The sequence below is a fragment of the Larimichthys crocea genome, chromosome V, assembly GCF_000972845.2.
Source record: "Larimichthys crocea isolate SSNF chromosome V, L_crocea_2.0, whole genome shotgun sequence".
NCBI classification, from domain to species: domain Eukaryota; kingdom Metazoa; phylum Chordata; class Actinopteri; family Sciaenidae; genus Larimichthys; species Larimichthys crocea.
The window spans coordinates 1,721,573-1,739,084 of NC_040015.1; the positions used below are offsets into that span (position 1 = coordinate 1,721,573).

General features: G+C 42.3%; 1 protein-coding gene across 1 annotated transcript in view; it reads left to right on the top strand.

Annotated features, from left to right (window-relative positions):
- LOC104939161 (dihydropyridine-sensitive L-type skeletal muscle calcium channel subunit alpha-1) overlaps positions 1-17,512 on the top strand; it is a 40,757-nt gene that overhangs the window by 1,522 nt on the left and 21,723 nt on the right. Inside the window, exons 3-6 of the mRNA XM_027278755.1 lie at positions 983-1,122; positions 2,859-3,001; positions 3,203-3,355; positions 6,664-6,869. Of these exons, the coding sequence (XP_027134556.1) occupies positions 983-1,122; positions 2,859-3,001; positions 3,203-3,355; positions 6,664-6,869 (642 nt within the window). The remainder of the gene's footprint in view (positions 1-982; positions 1,123-2,858; positions 3,002-3,202; positions 3,356-6,663; positions 6,870-17,512) is intronic.

Here is a 17,512-nt window from a genome sequence, read left to right on the forward strand (position 1 = left end):
TTCATTTTCTTCATCATTCTTCATATTTCTTCTAAAATATTTTATCCGTACAGTTTAACAGGTTGACTATGTCATTGCAGCTTCAGATCTTTTGATTCAGCTCACCAAGAAGGGCCGGCTCCCAAATGGCTCTCCATTATCAGCCAAATTTAGTGCTGTTTTGACTCTGATGATTTGTATGTATACACATATATCACTTAAATTATTCAACACATCCTGACATATCCAAAAGAAAATTTACATTTTCTAATATCAATAAATTGCCGTAGCCAATTTTTTTTTATTTGCATTTACAGACCCTTGTAACTCTTTGAAACCACCCAATGAATGTACTAACATGCTTGTAGAACCACTCTGCTACACAAAGCAAACAGAAAGACCTAGAAAAACTTAAGCATAGAAATTTTTTAAAAAGGCAGCTATTGACTGTTTGGATGCACAGTTCTTATGTTGTTGTTTATGGACCCTGCTCAATATCACAGCTTGACGTTGCAAATTCTGCATTCGGCCTTTGTGTTTTTACAATTAAAATGTGTCTAGATGCTGCTTGTTTTTCTGCTATCACTCATCTTTGCACTGCACCACACTTCTCTCTCTCCTTCTCTGCTCGTCACAGCATCCATGGAGCACCTGTAGTGCACTGTATTACTTTACAAAAAAAAAAAAAAGCTTGCAGATGGACACCAAGGACTATCCAAGGACAAAGAAACAAGCAGAAGCTCACATTACAGTTTAACAACATGAAACGGCATTGCCCATGGTGTGAGGTGTATTTAAAATAGACATTTACTGCATGCTGTTACTGAAACAGGAGAGGACATAAAAACATTCCAGTGGTATGTGAGTTTATAAGTGACATGAATAGACAGAAGTAGATCTGTATGATGTGCACCATAAATCTCTTACGAAGTTGCAAGGAACAAGTTATTTTGGGTATTGTTTGTGTAACATGGATCTAGAAAATGCTGTTGTTGTCTTGCAGGAAAGCTTGGAGTACATCTTCCTCATCATCTTCTCTATAGAGTGTTTCCTGAAGATTGTTGCCTATGGATTTCTTTTTCATGCAGATGCTTACTTAAGAAATTGCTGGAACATATTGGACTTTGTTTGTGTATCTGTTGGGTAAGTTGTTAAGTTTGTATTGAGCCCAGTCTGTTTTTAATGCAATGTTATGTTGTGGATGGCCATATTAATACTAGCTGGTTTTGCTTTTCACAATAGTGGTCAGGATTTTGTATTAGGAGCAGCTTATGCTCATGCTAAGAATGTCCTGGGTGTGATGCCTGGATAACAAGAAGTTACAATAGTCCAGCCTAGAAGTACCAATTGCATGCACTAGTTTTTCATTGACATGAACTAACTGAGATTGATCTGAGAAATAAGACTTAAGCCAGCTTAAGTGTGGTTCCTTTAATGCCAATTTGATGTGCGGTCTCTGTGCTATGATGCACTCTAAATCCTGACTGAAAATTCTCAAATAGACTATTGTTATGGAGAAAGTCACACAGCTGATTAGCTACAGCTTTCTCAAGTATCTTAGACAGAAAGGGAAGGTTTGATATCGGTCTGTAGTTGGCTAAGACCTCTGGGTCTAGAGTGGGCTTTTTAAGAAGAGGTTTAATTACAGCTACCTTAAAGGACTGTGGTACATATCCTGATAATAAAGACAGATTAATCATATCCAATAAAGAATGACTAACTAGAGGTAAAACATCCATGAGTAGCCTGGTTGGGATGGGGTCTAAGAGACAGGTTGACGGCTTAGCTGCAGAAATTATTGAAGTTATTTGATGAAGGTGCTGATGCTGTGTAAGAAGGCAGATCATTGCCTGTTGGGGGCAAGAGGTGATGAATTTTGTCTCTAATAGTTAAAATTCTATAATTAATGAAGCTCATGAAGCTTGGAAACCTGGGGTTGTTCTTATTTAGATAGATCTTTTTCAGAGGTGCACTAGAGTCGAGAGTTGTTCATAATGAGCCTTTAGTACTATCAACAAGATGAACTATTTGGGATCATTATCTGTATTCGAATAATTCATAAATGAATTTGATAAATGTGGACATTAGTGTTAAAGAGCAACTCTGCACAGGGAACAGCAATATTACCTCCTGAGAGCGTGACATCATTGTGATAACTGTTGTGGGGCTGGTGAAGTCGGGATGATGGCGACAGGCATGAGTTGTCTCCGGAGGTGGTGAGTTGGAGAACTGAAACAATGTACTGTCATTGAATGTCTCATCTCTCGTTCTGAAGACGGAGGTGAGCTGGGGGGCACGACGAATTCAACAGGTGGATTAAAGTTGTCTTGCATATTGAAAGGAGATGAACTGGGTGGAATACAGACCATTAAAGAAACTGAGCAGAGATTGACTCGCTTCTTGAACAGCTTTTGCATTATGAGAAGAGGGGCCTCAAGCACGGAAGCCACAGAGTGTTCAGCTTCTATTGCTGGATCTGCTGGCGTGTCGATGGAAACTTTAGACGCAGTCATCCTGATTTTGTCTGAATAATTTATCCTCCTATGGAAAGTGAGACAGATTGGTAGCTCACTTTCCTGAATGTGCTCGAGGTGGTGTGGCATGTTTCTGGGTCGTCGAATACTAGAGCAAAGGGAACCAAAGGGTTAGCAGGGTGTTTATAGGACTGTCGGAACTGGCGCATTCTTATACACTGATGGCATTGGCTGTCATGCAAGGTAAAGGAGAAGCATTGTGGCACCTGTCAGTGAGCAGTCAGGAAAAAGGCTCACTGCTTTTTACATTATATTATGGCAACGCTGGGTGTTCTAACCAACCCTTTTGGTAACCATGTGATATTTTCGTATCAGAGAAAACATCATCTATTTCTGTCTTTTCAGCCTGTTCACTGTGGCTGTGGATGCCATTAACCACATCAGTGGAGTGGAGGCTCCAGTAGGAGAAAAGGGTGGTGGCTTTGACATGAAAGCTCTGCGGGCATTCAGAGTCCTCCGACCACTCAGATTGGTCTCTGGAGTCCCCAGTAAGTAAAAGTCTATCTAGTTGCCTTTTTATTTTATTCTTATTTTATTCTCAGTAGGAATATTGAGGTATTAGTCCGTTCTACAGTCAAAGGCATTAGCTTATTTGACTATTTATGTACAGTTACTAACCGCAGGGAAATGGTTGTTTGCTTAAGACAAGACACATTTTGGTACTGCATGCATCATCTTTTCCCCCTCAGGTCTACAAGTAGTGATGAACTCCATCCTGAAGTCCATGCTGCCTCTTTTTCACATCACTCTACTGGTCCTTTTCATGGTCACCATTTACTCCATTATGGGATTGGAGCTCTTCAAGTGCAAAATGCACAAGACCTGCTACTACACAGGCACAAGTATGTATGCAGCACAGCACAGGGTTATACTCTATATGAAATGAATACTACCGAGTGTCATTCTAATTAGTATTGTGGCCAATACTATACGACTATATCTCTAGTGGCAACACATAGTCTTTCCCATTCTAAAGTTTTATTGCTGTCAGAGAAACTAAATAGCATTCTTTGGACTAAATTTCTTGTCATGACAGTCAATTCTTATGCATAATATTACCTTAGTATCACCATTTGCTATCAGTTATTTTGTTACTCAAACGGTAAATCATTATTTCCCACATGGGCCTCACAAATACATTTTTATGGCCTATATGAAAAATAATACTGTCACAGCCCAATAATTGAGTTGAGCAACTAAGAGTTAAGGGTCTAATTAGGGCAGCCTGATAAAAAAGCAGAAAGTACATGTGCATCAACCTAAAACATCTATTAACATCCTTTCCTCTTGTTGAGGAGTAAGCTTGAGGTTAATTTACACAAACCACTCAATTTGTGTAAAACCACTCAATTCCATTACAGTGAGGTTGTTTTTTCATTTAAGAAATAAGGAGCATTGGTATTTTCACTCTGTATTGGCCAATACTAAGTAATAACTAGGTGAAGGTAAGTGGAAGGAAAAAGTCATACAGTAGTGGCAACTCAAAAGTTCCTGTTCAAGCTGAAAGCCAGCTGAATGGCAGCCGTCTTCCAGCTGACTTCCAGCCAACTGCCTGCCAAGTTCTGTGGCCGGAGTGACCCCCCTCCTTCTCCTGGGCGTGTCTATTTTTTACTGTAACTCCACCCATTCAAGTAAATACAGGGTATGACCAGGAGATGGCGCTTCCCTCACAGAACTTTTTTACAGTTCTACCTGGAGATGACGTAGCTTACACTCCTCATTAGCATTCTCGTTGCTCAATCTTTTGTTTACACTTACAGTAATGGGCTTTTTGGTCTCCCAGTGTTACAGATCACAGAGTGGAAAATGCAGCTGGTTTGACTACTGCATACTATACAGTAGCCTTATGATTTGAGCGTGTTTATGAATTGAAATTAAATTTAAGGTGTTTATATCTAACATGTCAGCATTTACCAAATCAACAACATCTAGGCTGTTCTGTCTTTACTAGTGGTGGGCCGTTATCTGCGTTAACATGAGACTCTTATCGGGCGATAAAAAAATATCGGCGTTACTTTTTCTTGTGTTTTTTCTTCGTGTTGTTTTTTAAATGCCGCTTCCACCTGGACACGCTGCCTTTGTTTACTCCGGGGAACAGCTGATGCCGGCCGGCACTGGCGCTATTAATCTATGCCCACCACTAGTCTTTACATAATTACTGAAGCGTCCCCTCTATTGTGCTCGTGCACTCTCTCTCGCTCATCTGCATGTAAACAACAAACTAACCCTTAAAAAAGTTACAAAAAAACGGTTCGGACGTCACGGGGCTGCCAGGCCTGTGTGTCAGACCTGCCGATACAAGCGAGACTTTATTTTTTTAATTGGAGGCGAGGGCTTGTTGTTGTTGTGCGTGACATAGAGCTGCAGAGACGAGCGTTTTGGAAGCCCTTTGTTATGCAGGTATTTACTGTAGTGCACGCTTTAGGCCAGGTAAACCATACAAACCCCTCATTAGCATTCTCATTGTTTGCACTTGATGGGCTTTTTGGTCTCCCAGTGTCACAAATCACAGAGCAGAAAATGCAGCTGGTTTGAGTACTGTATACTATACAGTAGCCTTGTCATTTTAGTTTGCTCATGAACATGAATGACTCCTTTTCATTTTTGTCCATTAGGCTAAATGGCGTAAAGCGTAAATGGAAAGAATATGTATGAAATAAGTCAAGTATGTTTGGTTTTAATAAAGTTTGCAGTATATATGTTTTTATTCTACATGGACACCACTGTTTATTTTCCACTATGCCCCCCTCCATTATAATAATACACCGCACAGCTTTTGAAAGTCCAGAGATAAGTCTGTTGCAAAAGTCCACGGTGACTCTCGTTTGCCAAAACGTCTGTATGTCCTCGACGAGCTCCTGTTTTGTGCCTGGCTTAGCCTCCTTGCGAATAAGGTCTTTCATGGAATGCCTAAATATATATGTTTGATGGTTTCATAAGATTATACTGTAAACTTTATTAAAACCAAACATACTTGACTTATTTCATATTTGATTCACCCGTAATTCTTTCCATTTACGCTTTACGCCATTTAGCCTATAGTCACTGTTTAAATCAACAACATCTAGGTTATTCTGTCCTCACTGTACATAATTACTGAAGCTCTTCTCTCGCGCACTCTCTCTCTCTCTCTCTCGCTCGCTCGCTCCTAATCTGCATGTAGTGAAAGCCACAGCTGGACATAAGTATCCGTCATACTGTACAGTATACTGTACTATCAATATGGCCACTATGGTGTTCAGAGGAGTACTCAGAAATTGAATGTGTTTCATACTGCAGGCTTCAGAAAGCATCAAACAGATATAACTCTTAAAAAACAGTTACGGGGTGGTCGGTAGCGTGGTGGGTTGTGCAGGTGCCCCGTGTGTAGAGGCTACAGTCCTCGCTGTAGTCGGCTCCGGTTCGAATCCCGCATCGGACAGCCCTTTACTGCATGTCATTCCCCCTCCTTCCTGTCTCTCTTAAGCTGTCATATCCATAAGAGGCCCAAAAAAATATACTTAAAAAACGGACGTTACGAGCGGAGTTTTCTTTAAGTTTATGTTAGCATGTTGTTGTTGTGCGTGACATAGAGTTGCAGATACGAGCGGCTGCAGCGCTGCCTCAGTGTTATCTTATCACAACTTTTTCTTTCCATCAACTGATCCGCGGAAAACTTGGTGCTGTGGGGGCGATATGAACGGATCATGATGATCCTTTGCACCACTAGCCACATCTATGGTTGTGCTCTGTCTCAGCTGATCGGATCACCGGCTCACCCCAGCGTATCTGTTCAGATGTGTCTTTAGACAGTCTACGGTGAGAGCGGAACATCACAGCTCCTCCCCGTGGACAAATGAGGCATTGCAGCTGGTTTTCACCCAGACTGCTTAGGGGCGTTTCCAGTCGGGTCCTCACTGACTACGTCATCGCGGGGGATTACATTACTGTCACGGACCTGCAAATGACCTGTCAAGGACCAGTCCCGGCCCCGTCACGGAAACACAGGAACTTTTGAGTTGCTACATATGTATAGGTGCATCTCTAAGTAATGCCACAATGTGTACAATACTTGTGATTTGACTTCACATAGCAGTGTGTTCTCCCATGTATACTTAGCACACAAACACATACAATCTAACCATTACTGTTACGCTCTTCTGGCTTTCAGACATCATTGCTACAGTACAGAATGAGAAGCAGGCTCCATGTGCCCAAGCAGGGAATGGACGCCGTTGTACCATAAATGGTACAGAGTGCCGAGCTGGCTGGCCAGGGCCAAACCATGGAATAACCCACTTTGACAACTTGGGCTTTTCCATGCTAACTGTCTACCAGTGTATCACCACACAAGGGTGGACCGATGTCCTCTACTGGGTAAGGTATTATTGTAGATAGATATAGTAGATGTAGATATGAGGGATTAAACATAAGTAGACAAATCAAACCTGTGTTAAGAAGTTAAACCTGTGCTAAAATTGTACAAATAGAAAAATAGAGTAGAAAAAAGAAATTAAATTGTTTTTTGTAGAAATAAAAAATAATCTGCAAATAGGGATAAATACATGTGCAATTAAATTAGGCTGTGGACAAATAAATGACAGCATACATAAGCTGTAGTGCTGACTGAGTCAGAAATGACAATGACAGGGACTTCCGGGACGCCATGTTGGAGACAGCAGCTTAAAACAGAGCTTCGTCGGTTAACGGTTAATTTCCTAACAAATTTACTTAAAACTCTGCAAACTTATACGAACTCGACATGGCAAGCTCTGTGAGAGTCAAAGGCTCGAGACAGGAAAACATGAATGGCAAAAATGACAATTTGAAGCAGCTAACCTTGAGGCAGACTCCGAGTGGCGCAGCAAATGCTAGTCCAAGCAACCACGAGTCTAAAATATTAGCGGAACTGGAGAAGTTAAGGGAAGAAAATCGAGACGGAAACGAGCAGACCAGATAATCGCTGACAAAACTTGATTATTCCATGCAAGAACTCAAATCCGAAATGCCTAAACTTGAAAAAAGAACTACGGAGGCAGAAAGATGTATTGGCGCTTCAGAGGATACCGGGATGAGACACCAGAGAGCAATACGCTACCTGCTGCACAGAGAGATGGACCTGACGGCCAGATGTGAAGACCTACAGAACAGGTCAAGACGAAATAACTTAAGAATTTATCGAGTGCCCGAAGGGAGTGAAGGAAACGATGCGAAGACTTTTGTGAAGGAGCTAATTCAATCAGCCCTTCAGCCAATGCCCGATGTGAATATACAAATTGAAAGAGCCCACCGATCCCTAATAGCCAAGCCAAAGAACCTCAATGCCGCCCCGAGATCACTGGTTGTCAAATTTCTGGATTACTCCGTGAAGGACGCTATTTTAAGACAAGCCTGGAGCCAAAGACAGGTCCTATACAAAACAGAGCCGATATTCTTCGACCATGACTACTCCCCGGAGCTGCAAAAAAAGAGAGCCCAGGTGCGTGATGTAATCAAACAGTTAAAGCAGAAAAACATCAGGGCCAAATGCATCTATCCAGCACAGCTAAGATTTATTACGGATGATGGGAAAAAGACCTACTCGACGCTGACACATGCTCTCCCGGCGCTACGGGAGCTCGGGATCCAGGCCAGGGTGGATGAGAGGGAACGGATGGAGAGCGAACTGTCCCACTACAGGTGGAGCACCGCGGGAGAGAGGCGAGGGGAAAACCCGGCAGTGCTGCCAGCTACGAATGTCAGAGCTCTCTTCAGTGGAGATGAATGATGCCGAGCTTCACTATGGAGTTTAAAACAACCAACGTTAGGAAGAAGTTAGGTTTTACTACAATGGACGGAACTCAGTAAACCGCGAGTATTACTCGCATACCGAGCAGCAACAACCGCTTCACCAGCCGGACGACAGCAGCTCTGACACTGTGTGTGTGTTCCCCACAGAGGAGCAGTCCCCCTCCTCAGCCCAGGCTTCATCAGGGGCTGGTTCATCTCTATTAGCAGACAAAGCAGAGGGAATTATTTTAATAGGTGGTGACTTCAACTGCATTTTGAGGCAGAATGTAGATAGGCTTCCAGCAGGAGTAGGCCCCATGTCCAAGAAATCAATAAGTCTTCATGCAATGATGGATGAACTAGGCCTGGTGGATGCCTGGCGCCACCAACATCCTAGAAAAGGACTATACTTTCATGTCACATGTACATGGCAGTCACTCTAGACTAGACATGTTTTTGATATCAGAAACTGATATGTACAGAACTAGTGAATGTAACATAGAACCAATAACGATATCAGACCATGCTCCTGTGACGGTAAAGATACGGATAGGACCGAATAGACAGTTTAAATACTGGAGACTCAATGTATCATTATTAAACGATGAAGCAATTCAACAAGAATTCTGTGAAAACTTAATAGAATATTTGAAATCTAATGATAATGACACAGTCTCCCCCTCTACTCTCTCAGAGGCAGCTAAAGTGGTGATGAGGGGCAACATAATTGCTATTTCATCCAGATTAAAAAAAACAAAGACTAGCTCAGCAGGTTGAATTAGAGAGGGAAATTAAAAAGCTAGAGGCACAGTATCAACAATCAAAAAACACCAGGTTCTGGCATCATTAAAAGAGAAGAGACAGAAATTGGATGACCTATTGACCTATAAGGCAGAAGGAGCTCTGCGATTTATTAACAGGAAGTACTACGAATTTGGTAACAGAGCAAGCCGCCTACTGGCCTTCCAGCTATGTAAAGCTCAAGCTAACAGAACAGTGCATAAAATAAAATGCACAAATAATAACCAGATGTTAACCCAACCAAAGGATATCTCGGAGGCATTTGCCACTTATTACCAAAAGCTGTATACAGCTGAGGAACAACCTCATAAAAAAGAAAACATCAAATCCTTCCTTGATTCAATTAATTTAACCAGATTAACAGAAGAGAAGGCAGATACAATGACACATCCAATTACAGAAGAAGAAATTAGGGAAAATATTCTCAGACTTAAAAATAACAAGTCTCCAGGGGTAGATGGTCTTCCTGGAGAGTATTATAAAACCCTGATAAATGAGTTAACTCCAGTTTTGTGTAGAGTCTATAATTATGCTCTAACAGAAGGACACCCCCCTGGGTCATGGTCAGATGCAGTGATAAGTGTTATTCATAAAGATAATAAAGACCCGACTCTATGTACATCTTACCACCCTATCAGTCTCCTATGTGTAGATCTTAAAATCTTGACCTCCATTATAGCAAATAGAATACAAAAATACATAAGAAAATTTATAAAGCCAGACCAGACGGGTTTTATTAACAACAGACAGGGAACTGATAATGTAAGGAGAGCCTTAAACGTCCCATCAATGCTTCTCAGCTTAGACGCTGAGAAGGCATTCGACAGGGTAGACTGGACCTTCTTAGAACAGACTCTCAGCAAAATGGGCTTCAATGATATCTTTGTGAGGTGGATCAAAACGTTTTATAAAAACCCAAGATCCAGAATTAGAGTAAATGGGCCCTGCTCGGAATAATTCCCGCTGGGACGTGGCACCATCAAGGAGATGCTTTGTCTCCCTCTTGCTATCAATGCTATCAGCATTGAACCGTTAGCCGAACTGATAAGGTCTGATCCTCCAATACAGGGAATACTTGATGAAGGAAATAACCAGCATAAACTGGCACTTTTCGCAGATGATATATTAATATTCTTGGAAAATCCTATTACCTCTGTCCCCGCGCTCCTACATGACCTTAATAAATACAGTAAAGTGTCAGGCTATAAAGTTAATATGAACAAATCTGAAGCCATGATGATTGTTGGGAATTGGCCATCCCAGTTAGATGAACTGGTCTCTTTCAGAAGATCCAAGCAGGGATTCAGATATCTTGGTGTTTTCCTCACACCTAAAACCACACAATTACTTTCCTCTAATTACGATAAATTGATCAAAGAAATTAAATGGATTCAAATAGATGGGATTTGCTCCCCCTGTCATTCTTTGGCAGAATAGAGTCTGTGAGAATGAATATCCTGCCAAGACTACTATTTTTATTTCAGTCCCTCCCTATCTCAGTACCACAATCTGTATTTAAGTTACTAGAAAAATGAATATCAAAATTAATTTGGCAAAACCAAAGACCAAGAATACGTCTGAAAGTACTGATGTCAGCAAAAGAGAAAGGAGGCTTGAACCTACCCAATCTAAAATTTTACTACTGGGCAGCTCAGCTGCGAGTAGTGGTGGCATGGGTGGTCGGGTACTTAGAGAGTGGATGGGTCTCTATTGAACAGAACTCTATACCAGGGGTACTGTTGTCTAGTCTTCCATTTCTTAGCCAGCAATCTGAGAAAAAACTTAAAATCAATAAATTATGGCTTGTACACACATTGAAGGTCTGGAATTTAGTTCAAAAACTAATTAAGGGAGCTGTAACCCTGTCACGGGCTACGCCTATAGCAGGGAATATAGAGTTTTTACCATCTGTGTATGACAGGGTTTATAAAAGATGGGCAGACTCTGGTCTGATAATAATAAATCAACTCCTGGATGGACAAGTATTTAAATCTTTTTCACAGCTTAGAGACAAATTTGACTTACCTTCAAGCGATCTATATAGATACTTACAAATCAGACATTATGTCACAAGAACTCTAGATTGGAAAAATATACGAAAGGAACCTACAAATATAGAAAGCTATTTCATACATCTGTTTGAACACCATCCTTTAACAAAAAAACGAATATCCTATATGTACAAAAAATTAATGATGGATATGTCAGACAATACACTACACATAAAGCAACGATGGGAAATGGAGCTGAATGCAATAATAGATGATGACTCTTGGGAAAACATATGTTCCAGATGCCACAAGGGGGTTGGAAGCCAACTATACAAGGAATTTGACTGGAAGGTCAAAATTAGGTTCTTCAGGACACCACTAACAACTTTTGTCTCCAAGAATAATCCCAGCAACAAATTTTGGAGGAACTGTGGTATGGTCGGCGACCATACTCATATATTCTGGGACTGCCCGAAATTACAAACATTTTGGAATAATGTCAAAGAAGAACTGGAAAAACTTTGGCAGTGGACCTTCCTATGGACTCTTTGTTATTTTTATTAGATGTGTTTCCTGATCACCTGTTCACCACAGAACAATGTTATATATTACATATTCTGTTGATGATTGCAAGAAAAATTATTACTATCAATTGGATGAAGACTGACCCTCCCATGATCACTCAGTGGTTACAGAAAGTAAAACATGTCTACATGATGGTGTGACAGATGAGACCCATTCTCAAGATGTTTTTTTTTTTTTTTTTTTGTATTCCTTTGTGATGTTAATTGCCTGTTAATGTGCATTTAAGGCAATAAAGTTAAAAAAAGAAATGACAACGACAGAATGTCAGGAGCCAAAAAGAGAGTGAAATTGTCTATTATCCTGACTAGGCCAGGGGGACGAAAGAGTTCTTGAGTCTGTCTGTGGAGTTGGATAGGGACAGCAGTCTGCCACTGAACACACTCATCTGCCTGATGAAGGTGTTGTGCAGAGGGTGGTGGCCATTGTCCAGGGTCCTTCTCTCTGCCATTGCTACCACAGAGTCCAGCTCTGTTCCCACCATTGAGCTAGCCCTACTCTGTCTGTCGAGTCAAGCTGTGTCCCTCTTCTTGCTGCTTTCTTCCCATCAGGTTGATAGATATGTTGGGGGAGGAGGAGGAGAGGTGCTGGCTGTAGGTGCTGGAGTATCAAACCTGTTAAAAAACAGGTTTAGCAGGTCTGCTCTCCCAGCACCCCCTTTTCTGTGCCGCTGCCCTTCTTGATGGTTTTCATGCCATCCCAGACCTCCCTCATGCAACAACATGCTGAACCAGGTTATGGTCAGACTTTTTCCAGTAGGGGCAGAAGAGTTGCAGTGTAAGCTTTCTTCATGTCGGCATAGATGAGGTCTAATGTTCTGTTCCTCCTAGTGGGGCAACTTACAAACTGGTAAAACTCCAGTAGTGTGGAGTTTAGTGTGACATGGTTAAAATCCCCTGAGATGGCGATTAATGCACCTGGGTGTTGTGTTTGTGGCTTGGATGATGTCACAGGCTGACAACAAACAACAATGGCATGGGTGAACTCTCTAGGCATGTAATGAAGTCTGAGACCTACCGTCAGCAACTTAATGTCCCTGTTGCATATGATCTCCTTCACCATAACATAATCAAATTAAATCAAATCAATTTTATTTGTATAGCCCAAAGTCACAAAGTACATTTGCCTCAGAGGGCTTTACAATCTGTACAGGGAGTGACACCCTCTGTCCTTAGACCCTCGGTTCGAGTGAGGAAAAACTTGCCCACAAAAACCTTTAACAGGGAAAAAAGGTGGAAGAAACCTCAGGAAGAGCCACAGAGGAGGGATCCCTCTCCCAGGACGGACAGACGTGCAGTAGATGTCACGTGGATAGAACAAATCAACACAAACATACTGTACAATTACAGTGACTGACAAAATGACAATGAATTACAATGAATGATGAAATGACAATGAATCACAATGAATGATAAAATGATTACAGTAGCAGATATGGTAGCAATAATGACAGTGGTAATATGTGTAGTGGACATTGTGCAAGATCACATCAGCAGCCACGATCCACGAGAACCTGCTGGACGACAGAGCACAGAAACTCCGGGGAAGTTTAGTTAGTAACATGCATTAGTGAGACATGTATGTTTACAGATGGTGAGAGACAGAGATGGTGTGAGAGAGAGGGGGGGGGGGGGGGCCCCTGGCAGTCTAATCCTATGGCAGCATAACTAAGGGATGACCTGAGCCAGCCCTAACTATAAGCTTTATCAAAAAGGAAAGTCTTAAGTCTACTCTTTAAAGTGTCGACCGTGTCTTCCTCCCGAACCCAGAATGGTAGTTTGCTCCACAGAAGAGGAGCCTGATAGCTGAAAGCTCTGACTCCCAATCTAGGAGTGGGCTTTTTAAAAAGAGGTTTAATTACAGCTACCTTAAAGGACTGTGGTACATATCCTGATAATAAAGACAGATTAATCATATCCAATAAAAAATTACTAACTAGAGGTAAAACATCCTTGAGCAGCCTGATTGGGATGGCCATCCACCTGTCTAAGAGACAGGTGGATGGCTTAGATGCAGAAATTATTAAAGTTATTTGATAAAGGTGATGGGAGTAAAACAGTCTAAATACATGTCAGGTTTTACAACTGTTTCCAAACTTGCTGTATCAGAATGCCAATCAATGCCTGTTGAGGGCTAGAGGTGATGGTTTTTGTCTCTAATAGTTATAATTTTATCATTAAAGAAGCTCATGAAGTCATTGCTACTTAGACCTAAAGGAATAGATGGTTCAGTAGAGCTGTGATTCTCTGTTAGCCTGGCTACAGTGCTGAAGTAGAAGAATAGAAAACCTGGGGTTGTTCTATTTCTCCTTATTAATGAAGAGTGTAGGCTGCTCTGGCATTACGGAGAGCCTGTTTCGGAGTTGTTTTGAGATTATCTTGCCAGACTAGACGAGATTCTTCTAGTTTAGTGGCACACCATTTGCATTCAGATTTATGCGTCTCTGCGTTTAATTTAACGTCTGCTGGCTATACCATGGTGCTGCCTCGTGTTAATTATCTTCTTTTCAGAGGTGCAATAGAGTTGGTTGTTCTAATGAGCCTGTTACTATCACAAGTGGGCTATTTGTGGGTGGCAAGGAAGTAGACAAGTCCTCTGTTACATTGAGACATGGCATTGAATTCATGCTGGGAATCACTTCCCTATTTGGCTACAGCACTATCAGCTATAACATCTGCTGTAGGGTTTCTGCAAAAAGGCTTATAGTGCGCTATGAACTCCAGGTTTTAAAAATGGTCGACAGAAGGTTTGTGGAAAGACACATTAGATTATCAATTCCTGCTCTATGAGAGAACAAGATCAAGATGTGGTTCAGACACATGAGTCGGTTTATTTACACTCTGACAGAAGCCGTGAATCTAATAAGCGATAAACACAGTACTAAGACTATATTGTGCTTGTCCACATGAATGTTAAATCACCTACAATAATTACTTTATCTGTTTTTTAGGATCAAGACTGATGCAAATTCTGCAAATTCAGATAAAATTCAGAATAAGGACCTGAGCTCGATATACTGTAACAAATAAATTGGCTGCGTGTTTTCCAGGTTGGGTGATGAGCTAAGAACAAGACTTTCAATGAATTATAATTTAGTTTAGGATTTATTAATAGACTTAATATAGCTCCAACTCCACCACCTCGACCAGTACTTTGAGGAATATGAGTATTACAATGACTGGGAGGAGTAGCTTCATTTAAGCTAACTATTCATCCTCCTACAGCAAGGTTTCAGTGAGACAGAACAAATCAATATCACTAATCAGATATTAATTCATTGACTAAGACAGCTTTAGATGAAAAAGACCTGATATTCAGGAGTCCACATTTAATTCTCTTATTTTGGACTGTTGGAGATGTTGATTTAATTTTATTAGTTTTTATGATGAACTCCTCTTCTGTTTGTTTTATCTTTAAATAATGTAGGTGGACGGGGGACAGACACAGTCTCTATACTAAAGGAATGGGTGGGCAGCTGCTCTCATGGAGGCGCAGAGAAGTGTGTAAAGGCCAACTCACACCGGACGCGGAACGGAAGCGGAACGGCACCGCCGTGGTCACCGTAGCAAATAGAATCCAGTCTAGTCAATGAGAGCACTCACACCGGGCGCGGATCAGACGCGGATCAGAAGCGTCCCAGAAGCGGCTCTCCGCGCCACGGCACGAGCTTTCCGCAGGATTTCTATTTTTTCCTGTGAGCCGCGGCTAACCTCGTAATTTCACAGACCCTGCGCGCCAGACAGGAAATCCGACACAGAATCAACATAATAAACTTCCGCCCCCCTTCAAAATAAAACACAATACACAGTTCATGTAGCTTTTTACAACTTCACATCAACGTTACGTCATGACCGGTGGCACCAGGTGATCAAAGATCAAAGGGTCTCAACGAGAGACTAATTGTTGAAGTGGAACAACACACAATCCTTTATGACACAACAGATGCTTTTTATAATCTCCTCCACGTCGGAGAAGCAAAGTCAGCTGTTTGTTGTTGTTGTTTTCTTTATACACTGTTTATCGCGGGGTCTCGGGTATGTCCAGGATTCTCGCGTGATCTCGTGATCTCGCGATCTCGCGTGAATACGGCCGGCTCGCTCCGCTTCCGTTCCGCGGCTGATCCGCGTCCGGTGTGAGTTGACGCCGGGCAAAGTACCGTTCCGCTTCCGTTCCGCGTTCGGTGTGAGTCCCATGTAAGACTGCAGCTCTGCTTCCTGGTCTCAACTCAGGGTTATCACGGTTTTGGTCGACTAATAAACTTGGCCATATTTCTAGATATGAGAGCTGCTCCGTCCAAAGTGGGATGGATGCCGTCTCTCCTAATCAGACCAGCTTTTCCCCAGAAAGATGTCCAATTGTCTATGAAGCCCACATCGTTTGCTGGACACTACCTCCACAGCCAGCGGTGGAATGACGACATGCAGCTATACATGTCATCACTGGTCACATTGGGAAGGGGACCAGAGAGAACTACGGAGTCCGACATCGTTTTGGCATATGCACACACAGATGACACATTACTTTTAGTGACCTCCGATTGGCGTAACCGGGTGTCATTACCGCCGACGCGAATAACAATCTTACTGGATTTACGTTTATCTTTAGCCAGCAGTTTAAAAAAAGACTTGATGTCGCCCACTCTGGCCGCCGGCACGCATTTAACTATGGCCCCTGGTGACGCTAACTTCATGTTTCGGACTATGGAGCTGCCAATGACCAGAGCTGGCCTCTCAGAGGGTGTGTCGCTTAGCGGGGAAAGTCTGTTAGAAAAGTGGAGTGGTTGGTGGTGTACCGTGGGCTTCAGCTTGGGGCTATGCCTCCTTCAAATGGTCACCTAGCCTCCCGGCTACTCAGGACCTGCCGGGGGACGGCTAGCTGAAGCTACCTGTGGTGGTGCTGCACCGGCTACAGGGGACTGGCTAACTATCTGAGCTACTGACTGTTTATTGTGGGTACCGTGCCTCTAACTCACTGACCCTCGCCTCCAAAGCTACAAATAAACTACATTTAATACAAGTACCATTATCACTAAAGGAGGACGAGGAGTAACTGAACATGTGGCACACAGGGCAGGAGAGAGCAGGAGAGGAGAGAGGAGGAGAGGAGAGAGGAGGAGAGGAGAGAGAAGCCATTGCTATCGTTAGGCTAGTCGGTGTGGCTAACAGAAACTGGTAAACTAGCAGATTGTGGTTACTAGAGTTAAGAGACCTGTTTATGCACAGACAGAACAAGTTTAAGGATAGTGCAAAGATAAGTAGATAATCGCTGATGTGAAAAATATGCAAAAAAACTGTTTAGGTGAGCAGAGCAGAGAGCACCGTGGCAGCAACACCGATAACCAGAAGTGACAGAATACGCTTACCGTAAAGCACGTCGCAGATTGTACTGTACCTACCGTCATGACCCTGGTTACAACATTTGGTGTTAATAAACAGTGCGAGTCCCGCTCCTTTAAGTTTGCCTCTGCGTCTACAGTCACTGGTCATTCTTACTGTAGTAAATCCTAGTAAATCCACATTAGTGTCCAGAGTGTTCTGTTTGAGCCAAGTTTCAGAGAGGCACAATAAATTACACTCCTTTTTTGTGCTGTCCATCCTCACAGGGGCAGTGATCTCGTCCGCAGCGCCGGTCCTGGCCACATTTGACCAACCCGCTCAATGCGGCGTCTATGTATATATGTCTATGTATATATGTCTATGGAAGAAACATGAGTCACTACACTGGCTGTACACACGACACGACAGCAGCAAGCCACGCTTCAGAAAAACAGACTGCTGCAGAGGGAACTTGTCTGAATCTGATGTCAAAAGGACATCGACACACACATACATGTACAAGGTGTGTTATACATTTGCTGTACCTAGTTCCACATACCTA